At 38.8% G+C, this 19,176-nt stretch overlaps 1 protein-coding gene across 1 annotated transcript in view; it reads right to left on the bottom strand.

Annotated features, from left to right (window-relative positions):
* spon1a (spondin 1a) overlaps nucleotides 1–19,176 on the bottom strand; it is a 108,017-nt gene that overhangs the window by 57,092 nt on the left and 31,749 nt on the right. The window contains exon 6 of the mRNA XM_066685222.1: nucleotides 17,274–17,422. Coding sequence (XP_066541319.1) covers nucleotides 17,274–17,422 — 149 coding nt within the window. The remainder of the gene's footprint in view (nucleotides 1–17,273; nucleotides 17,423–19,176) is intronic.

Consider the following 19,176-nt stretch of genomic DNA (forward strand, 5'->3'; position numbering starts at 1 on the left):
TGGCATCAAGATGACCAGAAAAAGACATATTAGTAATGAATGCTAATTACATTCATTCATTCATTATCTGTAACCACTTATCCAGTTCAGGGTCACAGTGAGTCCAGATCCTACCTGGAGTCATTGGCCGCAAGGCGGGAATACACCCTGGAGGGGATGCCAGTCCTTCATAGGGCAACACACACACTTTTGAGTCGCCAATCCACCTACCAACGTGTGTTTTTGGACTGTGCGACCGTCCTCACAGACCCGGAGCGGGATTCGAACCCTCGACCTCCAGGTCCCTGGAGCTGTGTGGCTGCGCCACCGTGCCGCCCCATGCTTACGCTCATGTTCTTGTAAAGGAGTATCAAGGAAAAATATTGCACATATCCTACAACCTATTTTTAACTATGTTGAAATATATGTTCTCAGACTTGCTGGTTTATGAGAAAGATGTCAAGGTAAATGAGGCAAAAAATATTAATAGGTTAAGAGTCTTGAGATGTAGCTGAAGATTGCATATACAGATCTTTTATGATAGCAGGACATCATCAAGTCAGGGGAAGGGAAATTACTTCACATCCACATGGAAATGAGCCCTGTGTTGAGTGTGTGTGAGCATTTGTTTACATTAATGTGCCTTAGAAGAGAAAACAAGGGAGGTTCAGAACTTAATTATTTCTCCACTATCTCAGCTATCAGTCACAGGTGCATATGGGTTACAGTGTTGTCTTTTCTCCCAGCTTTATGCCAGGTCCATAAGATGCTGCAATGTGGAGCCAAAGCTCAGTGACTGCATAAATCAGATGCAGATTACAGCGGACAAAGGCCTCTGTAGTGGAGGGCTCATTTGCATAGTGAAAAGAGGGCAGGTATGGACCATTACAGTAAACAGATTTATGAAGAGCAACTCATGAATTAAACATGAACCATAGGGGAATGATTGGGGTTTATAGTTTTTACAAGAACAGTGAGTCTATGACGATCTTAAGAGGAAAAACAGTGCGAGACAATGGCTTTATTTTTCCCGTGTGTGTTGTGCGTGCATATACTCTTTACATTATTAGATTCATGGGGATAAACAGTCTGACCACAAACTTTAATGCATGCAGATTTAGGATATTCCATAGTCATTTGCATCCTCAGTGCTCTTAGTCAAGGACACTCAGCACACTTAAATTACATCAGTGGCAGCACTGGTTTCATCAATGTGCTTCAGTCAAAGCTCCTGCTTGGAGTATATGAAACTGTGTGTGTGTCTGTTTGTTAGCTCTTTATGCCTGAGGAACTGACTAAAGGAGTCTTTATTTAACACTCACCACACAACATCAAACAACTGCCACGATAAACAGAGGATCAAAGCTTTTTGCCCTGGTTAAAAGATTTGCTTGAGAGAACAGCGTAGGTTTGTTAGCCAAGGTTTTTGATATACACCTTGGAGATGAAAAGTGGCACACATTTTGCACATAACTACAATGCATGTTACACTCAAACTGCAAAGTCTGGTAGTGATTCAGGACAGAAGAAGCACATTTTACAACAATTAGATGCTCTCTAATAAATTATGTCTAAGATTGGCTTCTAATCTACAAAAGCAGTACTACGTACACATTATGTAGTAGACACGCATTATTCAGCTGGTCACACTGGGGACACGTTAATCTGCAAAAACAGTTTGTATAATCTAAATAAAATAAAATGGAATGAGACATTCTGAAAAAGCTGTACATGAGCTTAAGTCTCATGAGCCCTATGATCAATATCAGGCATGAAGCACAAAGCATTGGTCTGTGCAGCAGTGGAACGTGAAACTGCATTCTCTGGTGTGATAAAGCACCATCCAGTACCTTTAAAGTGTGTTGGAATGGGGTAGAGAACCACAACTAATCATCAAACATCAGTACCTGACCTCCACCTGAACGTTCCAACAGCTACCAGAAGAACCAGCAGGTTTTGCAGCAGGGAGGATATATATATATATATAGTCAATAAATATCAACCCACAATAAAATATTCTTACCTTCATACATACACACAGTATATGTCTACAGCAGAAGTCTCACTAAGTCTGCACTAAGGTCAGGTAAGCACGACAACAGCTGTTGGTGACCAGGGCCTGGGAGTGGCAGCATGTTGTGAAGCATGGGGCTACAGGGGGCTGCAGGACTCAGTGAGCCGGACCCTCCCTCCTGGCCAGGGAATGGTGTGAAGCACACAGTGGCAATGAAGAGATAGATGAATGAAACATGAGCATATGGAGCCAAGTGGCAGGGCCTGCTCACACACGTTCGACCACTCTTCCACGCACAGCTCACACTGACGAGAATTGCTAGAGAGCTGTAAAACAGCAGAGCACTCTGCTGTGGGAATTCGTCATGCCACCTGCTGCTGTCGAACACCTCTGAAACTGTGCTGAAGCTGATGGTGATTTATATTTTTGTACTGTACAGAAATGGTGATAACTCAGGCTGATGCTTCAGAGATACATGGTTCAATGTGCTAAGACTGTGGTAATTTCAGGCACAACTTGGACACAATCCTGGCAGGCATTGTTTAAGATGTAAAAACAAGCCTCATCACAAGCCAGAATATGTTGTTATTGGGCTGTGTGTTAGAAAAATACAAAAAAAAGTTGAGTGAAGATATCACACATGGCTGATAACATATTGCACTAAGTTTCCAAAAAGTGTGAGAAGTTCATGATGGTCAGTCCAACACTAGGTGGCTTTATACTGTACATGTCTAGCCTGCACTAGGAATTGAGCATGATGATCAGCTACACATGCACAAAACATGATTTACTGTTTGAATTACCAGAAAAACTCATTTGCAGCTTGAGCTGTTAAGATCTGTAACACTTTCAGTATGCATTCACTTTCATTGAAAGTCAGTCAGTTCCAACTTGGGTTAAGTAATCCATATAATACAGCAAACATAAGTCAACATTACCCACCTGTGGAGCAGGAACTGAGTAACATCCTCATCTCATTTCTTGCTTTTCAATGTTTGGATGTATCTCCACTGCCTTAACACCTCCAGATTCCGTCTCTCAGTCAAGGCTCTACCAGCAAACCAGTAAGGGAACACCTGAGCCAGTTTGGAGAGAGCCACCTAGTTTCCTTCCTATTTACTAAGCCTCTGCTGCACATGAACACTGAACCTTTTTCCAGTGCACAAACAGATTGGAGAAGTAGTATATGGTGAGGAATTATTATTATTATTTTAATATACATAAAAATATATTGGAATAAAATTGTAAACATCACCTTTAAAGTTGTGAAATACACTACCTAAAATTACATTATTATTTTGCTAATAATAGTCTCAGATGAGACAAATGGTATGGATGATTTCTTGTCACTTGCTCAACATCCTGCTTAAAATGCTTCGTTTTTATTCATATAAGACATAAGCTTAAGGACAGTACATTGCAAGGCCAGAGAACTTTTGAAAAGGCAGCCCTTTCGTAACCAAGTTACCACAGCTGATGGTCAGACTGGAAAGCACAGACTAACTGAACATCTGCTGAGCTGAATGTGCCTGAAGAACTGCAATCAAAGTTAACAAAGGCACAGCAGTTTGCACTGTCAAAAACGCGATCTGGTACACACACCTACATATGCAATTTCAATTTTAGAATCTGCTTACCTATTCTTTACAGCAAAGGACTGCAGATTATAATAACATTTTTGCTTGCCAAGGCATTTAGGCATTCTTATTCTACCCTCCATCCTTTTTACAACCGTCTTTGTTTTCTTATAAGACACTATTTCAGTCCAGTTCCCAAATCCCACTTGACAGGCTCCCAAAAAACTGCCAGTTGACTGAAATGAAACAATAATGCCCAGCGATGTGCAGGACAGCGTTCTGAAAACAATGCAAGAGCCTGGGGCAACACAAAGGCTCAGGAACCACAGCGATGGCTCCAGAATGGCCGGAAGACAGAGAGGACAAGGGGAAAATGAGAGAATGGAGGGAAGAATCCGATGGCAGTCATCCAAACCTTAAACAGCTTAAGACTGTGTGTAAAAAGGCATTGGAGAATATGCTCCCTGTCAATGTGCTGGTTGAGAGCCACATCTTTGTTGGCACTGTCCCCTAGATACTCGGGCTACAGCCAGGGCAAAGGTCGCTGCTAATGCCCAGTATCATGCTTTATTTTCTCCCTACTGTCAATCCAAACTAAGCACTAACATTACTTGAAGGGAAATGTTATTTACCTTGTTAAAACAAGCTCTTCGTTTGGCAGGTGTCCTAACCAGGAATCCAAAAACAAGAAAAGAAAAGAAGAGAAAATAAAGGCTTGGCAAGGCCGCGAGTCTATTGAGACATTCTGCCCCTGCATGCTGGCCGCCTCGTTTACGAGTTTGTGTCCAGAGCCTTAGATCTCTCTCCAGTCTGTTGCTTCCAAGACTGAAATGTGGCACTGCAGGGACACCACATACACAAACAGAGGCCGCATGGAGCAATGAGAGGACTAGCCTGGGGATCCATCTTGTTATCGGGACTTCTAGCATTGAAGGCCACAGATACAGAATGCCATGTCAACAAGTACATGATCAAAAAGACGAAAAAATACATCTGTACTGTAAAACAGTTAAATCTCTAAAACTAGAAGGGGGAAAAAAAATCTTAATTCAAATTAGGGCTGGACGATGCGTCCAAAATTTATATCATGATATATTTCTAAATTTTAGTCTATATGATATCATTCTGATATCTATATAAGCAACATTAAAGCCCACAGAAAAACTGTTAAGAACAAACAAGGGAACATCACAGTCAAACATAGACATCTTAGATTTGTCAATATTAATATTTTTAAACTAAGTTTAAAATTGAGGTCAGCACCCTGTAAAGAACATCAGTCAATGACTGATGTTGTAAGTAATGTATATTGAAATATTGAAAATGTGTTTAGAAATCATAATTGTCATTGAAACATTTTATATTGTGATATATGTATTAATATTGAGTTATTGTCAAGCCCACATCATCATGCTACATTACATATTGATACATTACAATGACCAAGCACTAAACTTGAAAGTATCATGAGTTTTTTACACACAAGCAAATAGAAATGGTTCAAAATTACTTCAAATAAACTCTTAGGAACCACAATTTGAACCCAGCTACATAACTGATAGAACCATGACATTACCATCTGTCACAGCAGATACCATATGCTGCCCTAAGTTTTCATGAGCAACTCACCATAACCAGAAACTTCTAGGAAAAAAAAAGATACACAATGATATGGCAGCAACATTTCTGGCTATTAACTGTAGAAGATAAAATGGGGAAACTGTTTTGCTGTTACATAAGCATAAAAACGAACAGCATGTGTAGTTACTTTTAGAGGCCATAACTAATTCATGTGAACTGTGGGGAGAGGAAGAGCTTAGAAACAGATTTCACCAAAATATCACTCTAAATATACAACATCATATAAGAACCTGTGATATCAAAGTCCTTCAAAGATCTGTGCTGATGTGTATAAGAGATCTAAATATAACTACAAAATTTCACTACAGTGGGTTCACAAAATATGTAACACTTGGAAAAGATTAAGATAAATGCATGATAAATCAGATTAAGAGATTATTCAGATTAGTTCAACTGTTTTCATAATTTCTGGTGCAGTGAAAGACCACTTCATGTTTAATGCCCAATGTTTTTCAAAGTCTGGACCTGCATTATAAGCATTGCTGTTTTTTTTCCACTCTGTCAGTGTTTGCCATGGCACTAAGTCAGTGGAGTTATTTTAAGGCACTCAGCTGGAGTGAGAATTTAGTACACACTCGCTCCAAACAGAACAAAACCCCACAGCTCCCTTACCCCATTTAACAAGCCATCCTCCAAAGATAAACCAGCCTTGATGCAGCTCATTTAAAAATTAAAGTCCCTGGTATCTCTCTGCCATGTCCTTATTTGACAGCATTTTATGGATACTGTTAGGACGGGGGAAAACAATCAGGATTAGGCATTGGCAAAACATGACTGAATGAAAAAAAAATTAATAATGTTACAAGAAGAAAGACACTAAGTAAACTAGACTATATTTTAACTCTTAAGCACCCCTGTGTTAAAATGAAGAATTTAAAATATGTTATACTTTTGTATGTGTTTCAAAGAAATAAATATTTGCACAAAATGTTAAGATGTTTAATTCCATGAATATTGACTTTATTCTTTTAAAATATGATGGCACTGTCATGATTTAGTATCTGGGAGTTTTAACACTCATATTTGGCCTCAAAATAATATCATAAAAATAAATTATTAAACACAAGTAAAAATACTGACAATCAATGTTCAGAGTCTTTTCAGTTAATCCGCAATTATACGTATAACATTTTTCATTAAGCTTAATGATGAGAGAAATAAGCGTGCAGTGGTGAGCTACAGAAACAGAAACAATTCATTAAGCACTCCTTGATGTAAAGGACCTGACTTGGGGAGGCTGGAAGAGGAGCAGAACAACTGGTCATTACCACCAAGTCATCCATTAGTGGAGAAGAGTGGAAAAGGAGTCAATGGGCTGACTGAGGAATGATGAACACACTCCTCTCAGAGCAGTCTCCAGGAAGAAGGACAAGGGAATAAAAATAAATAAAAAAGGAATAAACGAGGGCACTTCTAGCTGCACAGACAAAGATAGACTTTAATGGGTTATACAGCTCCCACTGACACACATGGAGTAAATCATCAATATATACAACCCAAACACCTGTGAGGCAGTTGGATATCAAAGATCTGATTTGGGACTCCTGCAAATAGCACACAGTTGCTTGAATTGTAACTTGGCATAAAGCATTAAAGCAGGTAATGTGCTAACAGTAATCACATTCAGATTAATGTTAACTCTGGGGCAATCACTAGCAGTTAGATTTCTTTCATTCTAAAGATCAATCACAATCACAGCATTGTTCCAATATCAGGTGTAAAGCCTTCACAGAAGAAAGGTTGTTACTGCAGCAAAAGGGAGGAGACAGTTCCATTTAATTCCCTTGACATGAACATGGAATTGTCTCAGCTCTTTAAGCACAGTACTTTAAGACCTTAAACAGAGTGGACCAGCCGCTTCCCATTTCAACATCAGTGTCGGTACAGGTCAAGAAAACGTGGTATTGCCCCATATCTGTGCCTGATTCAGCAAGACTATTTCACAAACATATGACATCCAAGACCCATAGCAAAACATACACCACAAAATACAGACACACCCACAGTCACAGTCAGCATGCTGTGTTAACACAGTTCTATTATCTGACAATTCCTTTACTCCTCAAATCCATCCTCCCTTCACCTCCCAGTCCTCTCCATCTGAGCCAGCAGAAACAATTCCTCAAATCTTCTCGTTTTCTCTCAGATTTTTTTTCATTTGTTTTTAACATCCAAGTCTGATCGATATTGCAGTCTGACTAATGAAGGCACTGTCAGAAAACCACCTTCATACAGTGTGTCAATTAAAAGTGTGAAAGCGTCAAAGTTAACACCGTAGATTAGAGCAAACTGCACCAAGGCCTGGAACAGAAGCCGCACAAAAGTGTTCTGAGAGTCAGTCTGAGTGTGAATGAGCGTGCGCTCGCTGTTCTAAAGAGAATATAAATACCTCTAGAATGCTGACTGAACATTGTTTTATGTCATATCTGTCATAATGTCAAACATCAAGGCAGCGCTCTTTCAGCTGTTCCACTACACACAGCACATGTCAGAACAACAACCGCCTTTCGCACCTACGCAAAACAAAGAACAACGCTTGCTCTTACACCTTATAGGAGCCTCATCCCCTTCATTTCTTCACACAAAGGTGTAAAGCCTTTGCACTTTTCCAGTGCAGCAAAAAATAAAGTGACGATAATAAGTAAGAAAAAATAATTCAGCTGAACTACAGTACACCAGAATATAACATATCTAAATCTACTCCAATTAACTAGATAGAAACAGAGTACTTATAGCTACAAGGTGAAAGAACAAAATCTGTTCATTTCATCTGAAATATAACCTTACATGTCTGTGGCAAGGAATACATATTTAAATAGGTTACAATAAGTGTAATTCTTAAAAATCAATCAATCAAATAAATAAATAAATGTATTATTTAATTAATTAACTAGAACATTTCAGTGCAGTGTCCAATGACCAAGACATGTTTTCATTAAAGTTTCAGATACTGAAATTAATGAGTTAACTGACAATTTAAAAAGTAATAAAGGTATATCAAACACAGCCAAAAATATTAACAAAAAGTTCTAAAAATGCTAATCCAAATCATTACATTCATCTCCAAAATGTCAATGTATGAAGATTTATTTCCAAGATATTTTAGAGCATTTTTTGGTCCATTCATTATGAAATTTTCAGACAATGTGAAGGGACGCTACTGCATTCAGATGATGTATTAAAATGAAAATCAACAAAAGTGGATATATGTGTTTGTCCTTGGACAGAGACAAAATGATTTCCACTGTCTAAACTGGACTAACTGCCAAGGCCATTTGAACGTATCAGTGATAATTAGTTCTTAAGAGCAGAGTAAACTTCATCCTAGAAATGGTCCGACTTTTTCAGAGTCTATTGTATTTGCAGAATGTTTTTTGACAACAGCCCCGCTTTAGGCATAACTCAGAACAATTATTGGGGATAGGTGGGCTATAAGGTAAAAAGAATAAAGTAAAATAAAGGTCATAATACTTAAATGTGTTTTCACAATATGCACTATGTATCGTGTTTTTTCACATACTGCCGAGTGTAAACAGGAATACTAAATTTCTCTATAAAATTAGACAGAGATACTGTTTACCACAATGTAGTATCTCACAATACTGTCATCTTATCCACTTCTAGCCAGTGGCTGACTTTTTGCATTTTAGTCAACTGACCTCTGTCTGGTGAATGTGGTTTTGACAATGTTGAGCACTGTAACCCACCAGACTGCCTGGCAGTAGTCATAAGGCTGGCTAGTGTGTGTAACCCATAAATGACAGCAAACCTGGCAGAGCCAATACTTCAAAAAGGCCTGTAAGCTCAGAGTTACACAGAGCACCTGCCAACACAGGTCAGCAAGGAGATGCTTGAGATCTTAGGAGCTTCAAGTGCAAGACCCAGACCCGCTGCTGTGTGTCAGAGGAACTTAGAGCCAACATATGGGGCATTTAGCATGCTACCAGACTGATGGCTCAGCTTGGAGACACTAATGGAGAAGTCAGTGTCAGAGTGCACAGAACTGAGAAAATGGAGTTGTGGCCCATAAAAGGGGGTCAAGAGGTGAGGTCCGACTGACGACAGATATAGCCAAGATGGCTGGAATCAAGAAGAGAAAATGGCAGAGAAAGACTAGAAGCCTCATCTGGATCACCAAAGTAGAGTCTATAACTTTGTGCATGCTGCAGAAAATAGCAGCTCCCTCTCACACTGTTAGAGGACATTGAGAATTTCACAACCCATCAGAGGCCCACCAGTGGCCTGTGCCAATGCACCCTGAGACAGAGGCTAGGCTGCCATTAAAGCAGCCACAACAGCAGCCTTCTCATTAGCACCACACTGAGCCAAGGTAATAGCTGACTGCATACACAAATTACTGACTGCTGCTATGTAGGGAGGGAGGAGCGGGCTGGGCTGTCTAAGGGATTTAGTTTTTTTTATGTTGTTTTTATTTATATATTTATTTATTTTTATGAGAGAGGTTTGCAGACTTTAGCTGGAAAATGGAAATGAACACAGCATGTAGCAGCCTTAAAAATGGACAATCACTTTGTTAGATGTTTTTAGCTACAGAGAACTTACTTTCAAAATGTAAAAACTCATTCCTTATGTTTTTAAGCATCAGGTTTTGGTTTTATACTGTCCCACAGGGCAGCCTGTTGGCTGTGGTCTGGTTGTTAGGGAACTGGGCTTGTAATCGGAAGGTTGCCAGTTCGATCCCCAGAGCCAGCAGGTCATGACTGAGGTGCCCTTGAGCAAGGCACCCATTGACGCTGTGGCTAGGGCTGTCCACACATTAGTTGACGTGTGTGCTCACTAGTGTGTGTTCGTAAACCTTTGTTTTTCATGGAGAACAATTTTCTCTGTGTGCAAGCACAATGGTGATTAACTGAAAATAAATAAAGTGATTCTAATTCTAAAAGCTCTTAAGACCACTTTTCAATCTCATTCTCAAAAGAATGAATTAAAATCAAATAATGTTTCAATTTTTGACCATGAGCCATAAAATACAAGGCACAACCATGAAGTGTGTCATTAAACATTCAAAAATGCAAAACACCACTAATGCCTGCTGCAAATCAGGTGTCAGATTTTGTGTGGAAATTCACAAGCAATCATATTCTCGCCACTGAAAAGAGAACACCTGGGATGCTTTTGATGGACTTTAGAAAAGGACAAATGTTTTCCAGGGAAAGCATGTGTTTTAATTGTGTTTTAATGGCTGAATTAATCTATTGAATCATTTTTTTCCCCACTGAGATTCAAAACCGACTTTGCAAACAAAACAAACAAACAAACAAAAAAGATTATATAAAAAGGTTATAAATAAAGATAAAAAAAAAAGTATTTGGAAGAGCACATCAATATCAGCTTCTGTTCAGAGCTAGTTAAAGAGTGCTCACATATCAGCAGATTCTGGCTTTTGTAGAAAAACAAATGGCAAAGATGCTATGAGATCAACAGAAGGAAGGACAGATGGGCGTACACATATAATGCTGCTCTTTGAAAGGGCTGACAGAGACTGATATACACTATGATAAATAAAGCCATTATTGCCATGCTCGTCATGCCGTTCGCCTCATCTGAGGTACCACGCCTGCCTGGCTTGCTAAATGCAACCTTGCACAAACTGAAATCACAACACTTCTGCCACCCACTCTGCCTTTTTTGCTTTCAAATTTCACTCTGTGCATTCGTGTATGCACCATCACCCACCCACCAACACCACCATCCCTCTCTTTCCTACCCCTGCTGAAACAGACACAATCTGCGTTGGTGTCAATTTCTACTAGAAGTGCTTTCCTGTATTCATGCCCAAATTAATTTTAGTTATACCATAACCTTTGTCAAGATCATATTCAAAGTCATAGACAGTAGGGAATGCATAATAACCATACTACAGCCCAAATAATATATTGCTGGTCCTCTGCAGAAAAGAAAAGTGACAAAACTGACTCCTTACAAAAAATAAATAAATGGCTTGAGTGCAAAACACCATTTCTTCACATTTACAGAATTTTGCAGACACTCTTATGCAGAGTGACAGAGTGACAAAAGTGCTTTGTCGTCTTATTCAGAAAACACAGGAGTCAGGCTGAACATTACATAAAAGTAAGTGCAATACAAAGCTACAATCAGTGCTGGAGCCTGGGAAAGAGGAACAATACAAAACATTAAATAAAATCCACTAAATCCTGATGCATGGGAAGCACAAATACAGTTGAAGAAAGAAAGAATTACTGGTCATTTAAATATTGTATAAGGAGATGTGTCTCCGGTCTGAAGAAAACAATTCGGACAATCAATGAAAGTTCATTCCACCATTTGGGAGCCAGGAGTCTTGATGCTTGTGGCCCATATGACTTGAAGAGTGGTAATTCATATACTCTACAACTAAAAACATAAATCCTTCACTGGAGCAAGGCTCCTAGTATTGCTGTTCTGGTTGTTCCAATAAAATGGAATTACATGCTTTACAGTGCTATTGTAGAAATAAAAATTTAAACACAAACAAATCCCCAAAAAGCAACTGCCTTAGGAATGAGAATGGAACTTTATTCTGTAGATGTCACGCTAGCGGGAGAGCTGCAAACGCGCATAGGTTCACTCTCCTCATATCAGAGACACTTTCCCATTTATATAGTCTCTCAGTGTGTGTTTGTTTCTCCATCAAATAGTTCATTTATCATTCACGTGAGGTTTCCCATTCCATGAAGTCATGCACTGACTGTACTAACAAAGAGCAAAGTCTCTATCAGACAAATGGTCTGCCCTGCAGGTATCAAGTCATACATTTAAAACGTTGCAAACATGCATTGTATCTGGAACCGCTGCAATTATCAAATCATAAATTCTACAAAGCAGGAAAGAACTGTTTCTCCTTTACAGTTCACAAATGGTGCTTTTCCACTGCATTGGAACCTACACAACTCTACTCGACTCATGGCTCTTTTGCTTCTCCCACTGGCAAAACCTGGTACTTGGTCCCTGGAACCAGGTAACTTTCCAGTCCCAGCTTACCGCTGGTTCCTTCTGAGTAGGTACTAAACGGTGACATGTTAACCCTGCAGAGTGCTGACTGGCCAGAGCAATATCAATCACCATGAAATGCAGAGCTCATTACAAACATTTATTTTTTATCAGACTTGTAACTTTACCTTGAGGTAGAAAAAAGTGTACAAGCAATAGGGATAACCACACCCTGGAGAGTATTGTGAAACAAAGACTGGACTGCAGCTGGAGTCAATGCTTCAAGAACCACCACGCACAGACGTATGCAAGACATGGGTTTCAGCTGTTGCATTCCTTGTGTGAAGCCACTCTTGAACAAGAGACAGTATCAGAAGCGTCTCACTTCCAAAAAGGACTGGACTGCTGCTGAGTGAATGTTCTCTGATGAAAGTAAATTTTGCATTTCCTTTGGAAATCAAGGTCCCAGAGTCTGGAGGAAGAGAAGAGAAAGCACGGAATCCACATTGCTTGATGTCCAGTGTAAAGTTTCCACAGTCAGTGATGATTTGGGGTGCCATGTCATCTGCTGGTGTTGGTCCACTGTGTTTTCTGAGGTCCAAGGTCAAGCAGCCATCGACCAGGAAGTTTTAGAGCACTTCATGCTTCCTACTGCTGACCAACTTTATGGAGATGCAAATTTCATTTTCCTACAGGACTTGGCATCTGCACACAGTGCCAAAGCTACCTGTACCTGGTTTAAGGACCATGGTATCCCTGTTCTTAATTGGCCAGCAAACTTGCCTGATCTTAAACCCATAGAAAATCTATGGGGTATTGTGAAGAGGAAGATGCAATATGCCAGACCCAACAATGCAGAGTACCTGAAGGCCACTATCAGAGCAACCTGGGCTCTCACAACACCTGAGCAGTGCCACAGACTGATCAACTCCTTGCCTCTCACAACACCTGAGCAGTGCCACAGACTGATCAACTCCTTGCCACGCCGCATTGCTGTAGTAATTCAGGCAAAAGGAGCCCCAATTAAGTATTGAGTGCTGTACATGCTCATACTTTTCATGTTCATACTTTATTTTCAGTTGGACAGCATTAAAAATCCTTTTTTTTTGTATTGGTTTTAAGTAATATTCTCATTTTCTGAGATAGTGAATTTGGGGTTTTCATTAGATGTCAGTTATAATCATCAAATTAAAAGAAATAAACACTTAAATAAAATACAAAAAATATATATCAGTCTGTGTGTAATGAATGAGTATAATATACTAGTTTCACATTTTGAATGAAATAAATCAACTTTTTCATGATATTCTAATTTTATGACCAGCCCCTGTAAAGCTGATCAGTGAGAACTGGGGCATGGGGTGGTGTTTAGTCCAAAAAACCAAAACAACACATAAATACACCATGAGTAAACAGCACCTGATGTGGAAAAGCGAAAAGCTTTAAGCGTGCTGAGCCAAGCCTAGTTGAATCAAGTCATGTAGAGCCGGACCCATGCGGTGGAAAAGCGCCATTAGTTCTAAACATATAGAGTTAATACAAATTAATTATGTATTTTCCCTTGGAAGGAAAAAGGAAAACAAAGCAAAGCAAAGCAAAGCAATAAAAATAAAAAATATGATGAAATGTACACCACACTACCTTTACTACTCCCATATATTACCTAGAAAAAATATTAAGGCAAATGAGTCTTTTATGTGGTAGGTAGCTTATAGCATATATCTGTGTACAGGCACAACTACACAAGTAATGCTAGGAATTGTGAATAAATCTAAATGATTTACTGATTAAAGCTTTGATGTTTGTGTTCATGGAGAGTGTAAATTGAGACCTGACAAATATTTCACAGCTCACAATTAACAGTTGTATGTTTGCTTTAATTACATGATATTCATCAGGGTTCTCCATTATGAACGTTTTTAGCTCATCAGTGTGTCACACAAGTTTCAAGCTTAGGAACAAATAAAGGAAATTTCACTATAATAAGTGACACCTGTTACCGGTTACTGTTACCTGTTACATTTCTAAAGGTATTAACCATTAAAGGGATAGTGAGGAGAGGCCAAAAAAATAATGTTCAGATGATGATCCAGGCAAATAGCACCTTCCATTCTACTCAGTTTACAAAGAAATTCAGTGCCTTTCCAGCAGTAATGGCTTGATGCCAGTCGAGCACCAGCCTGTGTGAAAGTTATTAATGGGATTCTTTGTTTCCACTGACAGATGAAGGTACAATAGAGATCGACCTCTCTATATATAATAAGTGGTAGCAGCCATTGTTAGAGAGTCCTTAAAGCTACAAGCACTTTGTTGTTTATGAATCCCAGCGACATAACTATTTCTGTTAATAAATGTGAAGGGAATATACAGTGCTCTACTGGGCAAGAGCTGATTTTAGAGCTGATCCCAGAGAACACACTGTGAGCACTGATATCACTTGTATATGGAGCTGTGTGACAGGCATGGATTCAGCTTTTATCACACAGCTACCTGCCTCACATTTTCAAAGATGAAGGAGAGATCTTTTATTTCCCCTCATGATTTGTCCTCTTCACAGCGTGAATGTTCAGGGAATGGAGGAGTTCAGCCCTCCCCCAAGCCAAGGAAACCTGTTTCATCACAGATATATATCCTAACACATCTCCCTCCAGCCCCTTGCCACTGGTTCCTGCTGCAGCCGTTCGATATCAGACCCCCCTGATAGAGGAGTTATCAGTCTCCCTCAGTGTTAGTCCCCCTCCCCATCCCCATCTCCCATCCCCTTTCTGTCAGGGATCTGTTCCAATGTAACATGCAATTGCATTGCCTATGCACACTGAAAGGCTTAGATAATGAATCCGTGTTCTCAGAGCTACATCAGGCAACCTGAGTAAATGCTGAGATCAAAATGGATTCAGTCGGGAGGAAAGATTTTATCAACACCATTGTCCAATGATACAGAGAACTGAAACTCATAGGACAGACCTTGGCTAAGTGCAATTGTAACCACACAAGTCACACTTGAATGCTTAATCTCTTAAAATTAAGCTATATGTGTCCAAATGTTTGTCATCACCACTTATATTAGTGAATCCATCTATATTAAAGTATACACAGATATTTCGTGGTGCACACACAGCTTGTATAATCTTTACAGAACAGCATGAAATGTGATGCTCTAAATCCTCACAGTAATGCTCCAACATCAATTTAAATGACTCGATGTTGAGTTGAGAGATGCTGCAAGAAAGAGGGACAAAATATAAACTAATATCCTTTGCTTAAAAAGAAATACTGGTTGTCTACAAACTACATAGAAACCGCATGTAAAAATATACATGATTAATTATTTTAAAGTTACAAGAGTGAAGAATGGAAGCATGTGAAGAAATTAGGGCTGCAAAATGGCAGCCCATTCAAATGTATGGATTTTAGTTTGGAAAATTAATTGTTAGTCCCAGCATGATCCAGACCAAGGGGTAACATTATCACACATACAACAACTACTAGATGCACAGAGGATCATGCCGCTGCTGATCATAAATAAATAAACATCAAAAGCTCTCTGTCCAGTTTTAATTAGAATTCAGAATCAAGCTAGACTTTTTCATAAGAGGAATAAGGATAATAATAGGAAATATAGCGCTGTGCAAATGTCACACGCCACTCTTCATTTTACTATCAGCCAAAGTGGCCATTAAGTTAAACATTCTCAGGAAGTGATCCGGAGAAGAGATTACTTTATCTAACTACCAGGAAGAACAAAGTCAAAAGAAAAATAAACAAAACTTCAATTCATAAAGTTATTCAAAGTTAAAGAGAAAAGTAGGAGACCAACAAAACTGCCACCATCACAAACACTTAAGCTTTCAATTTGTGAAAGAAATAAAGACCTACTCTTGCTACAGATCTGAAAAACAATCCACCAAAAAATGTTAAACCATTAAAAAGCCATTACAGATGGAGGAAAAAAATACACATAAAAAAAACTCTTAGTATTTTCAATTAATACATTTCAAAACAGACTGGTCTACATAAAGGTCAAACCTCAGTATTACTGAATGCAATTGGGATCACATGGCTCATGAGAATACTGTAAATGACGGAAACTTTTGAAATATGTTACATTTACAGCTCAAAATCATAACTAAAACCAGCAACTGTCAGACTGTGACCTGACACTCCTGTTGTCCTTGCTGCTTTCTCTGTACAGGGGGAAGAGGGAGGACAAAGGGAGGAGGAGAAGATTAAGGTGAAGCACTGCTGAAGAGAGGCTCTGATGCACACTCAAGAGAGGGAGTAATATGCTCATTATCCACCCAGACACCATGTCTGCTACATCACTTTCATCATCCAATACTTTCCAATGTAGCAAAATGCTACATGGCAAAAGTGAGACAGACACGGGGATAGAGCTGGAGATATAGAAAGAGATGTAAAGCCAAATTCAATTCTGTCCACTTGCACCTTATTCGCAGCACTTTATCACTTAAAAAATCAAGGAAACTGAAATCCAAAAAGCTTGCAATAACCTCTGCACTTCAATTTGTAGGGAACGCCAATCTTCAAGAGATCTAAAATACATCTGTGTGCTGTGCCCTTGTGGATTACAGCATTCCCTGATATTCATAACCATACAGTGCTGTTTTTTCATTACGGTCCTGTGAATGAAGCCTATTATTCTATGTATTATTCTTATCACTATTATTAAAGGACTACAGGGATACCCATTTTGCAGCAAGGTAAATTAGCATTAAACCAGTACATGTTTTGACCAGCAGGTTTTTCACTAGTGTCTTTGGTTAAGACAAGAGCGTATTAAACAAGCAACATAAAAGGTTTTACATTGTTTCATCATACAAAAAGCTGCTTAGACAGAACATAAAACAAAGACACCAACACCTACCCTAACACAACCCCCATAGGCAAAGCCTGAGCAATATTTAATGAAAAGTCTCACAACCATTATAACCACTATATTACACAATTTTAATCCTAATACATTCATTTTTGTTCAGGATTCATAAACCATATTGCTTCACACTATTCTGAAAGACTAGGCTCAGCAGAATAAATGCTCAAAGACACCATGATTTCATCTTGCAAATTCTCACTACTAAAAATCCCATTACCTTCTGTCGAATCTCTTCCTCCATCTTGACTGGGGACCCTAGCTCTGCGACCTGTCTCACTCCTTCACTTGAGTAACCTCCATATTCCCACAGCACATAGTTCTTCGAGTGGGATGCCCCGATGATGGCGGACCAGTGATTAGCTCTCCCTGTAAAATATGATGATATATCATGAAATATCATGATTAGTATCACATTTGTCAGTTCATAAACTTAAATCCATATGATTATATTCATGTATACTACTAGTTTGGAACTGTAGTTCAAATGTTTAGAAAAAAAATGTTATAAATATAAAACCAAATAGGATTTAAAAATAAGAAAGATAGGAAACTGCTTAAAAAACATTCTTAATCTGGTCAGAATTATGAGCCAGGCTGTAGATGAATAAAAGGAATGAGGAAGCTGTACAGTATCAAGTAATAAGCTATGATAACATGATATTATTTATGTTATCATAGCTTATTACTTGATGTATCAAAACTACTTCCAAAATGGTGATATGATCTCAAGGGAGCTAAAATGCATCCTAGTGGCACCCCACCAACTGTTAGTCATATCATTTGGAAATAATGGGTCTGACCCCTGACAATGCCACAAGTTACTATTTTAAAGAATATAAAGTGTACTTAATATAACAAGTGATTCCAAATCATTGACTAGCGGAGCAGGTTTACTTTAACTTAATGTCCATTTCGTAGGATGGCTACCTAATATGGCAATAAGTGACCCTGTGCTTTAGGCATGTGTGTGACATTTTTTCCCAGTAAAAGACAAAGTATAAGAGGTTAGGTAAACTCCTGGCACAGAGGTACCATCTGTCAACCTCTGACATCCAGCCCCAGTACACACCGCTGCCCTGCACAACCCAATCGATGCCAAACGTGCTCCGCAATTACTCCAGCTCTGACCAGTAATTAGCCTAGCGACAGCCATGACAGATGTCCCATCAAATAGCCACCACAAATAGCTCTCGCTGAAGACATTCAACGTGGCTCTGAAACTAACTGTGCTTAATCCCAAGGCCTCATATCTCTCCCTGCTACAACAGCTCTAATCTTGTGATGCAGTGAAAGATAATAAATTATGCCTTAAATAACAATTTAAGGATTCTCTGATGGTTTGTGCAAACCAAATGTTTTGACATGTGTGTTTGTGTATGCTAAATGAACTGATGAACAAAAAACATGTCAATTATCTCAAGTCAAGGGAAACTCAGGTATGTACAGGCAATCCGTTTCTGTGAACTATTTGCCTGTTCTAATCCCATCAACTTTTACAGTGTAATTATAACTGAGACTAAGCCTGCAGAATACCCAAGATTGTTGTAATATGAATATGAGCTGTTTTTCAGCTCAGCTGATTAAGGTCCTTCAGGGAGACATAGCAAGGTGTAATAATCATAAACCACTATAATAAAATCTTTATGTGATGCATTCTCCTAAATAAGCAATAAAAGTTTCAATATCATTAGTACTCTGCCAAAGTCAGAAACCACCATCCATTTATTTAATTTCTAAAACAACATTAAAAGTTATGCATGTTATATTTATATACATTTCAATTATTTGTTGTGTCCACGCTTTTGTCTTTGTTTTCATATTTTCAACTGCTCCAAAGGTTTGTCCTAGTAGCTGGTGGGGGGGTTCTCATAATACACATTAATACATTCAATTCTGTATATCAATGTTATATCCAATGTTTTACATGAGCCATTTTCTCTCATATTTTTAAAAGATGAAAGCTTGTAGGTGACAATCTTTAATTATCTATATTTATTGTATTCAATCCTAAATGTCCAGGATTTGTCCATAGATTAAGGAAACAGCAGTTGAAGCACTGGTATCTCTGAGAGCAGTAATGAAGCCTGTATGTTCTCTTTGTGAAGACAGTATAGTCACAT

The sequence above is a fragment of the Hoplias malabaricus genome, chromosome 11 (genome assembly GCF_029633855.1).
Source record: "Hoplias malabaricus isolate fHopMal1 chromosome 11, fHopMal1.hap1, whole genome shotgun sequence".
Taxonomy (NCBI): domain Eukaryota; kingdom Metazoa; phylum Chordata; class Actinopteri; order Characiformes; family Erythrinidae; genus Hoplias; species Hoplias malabaricus.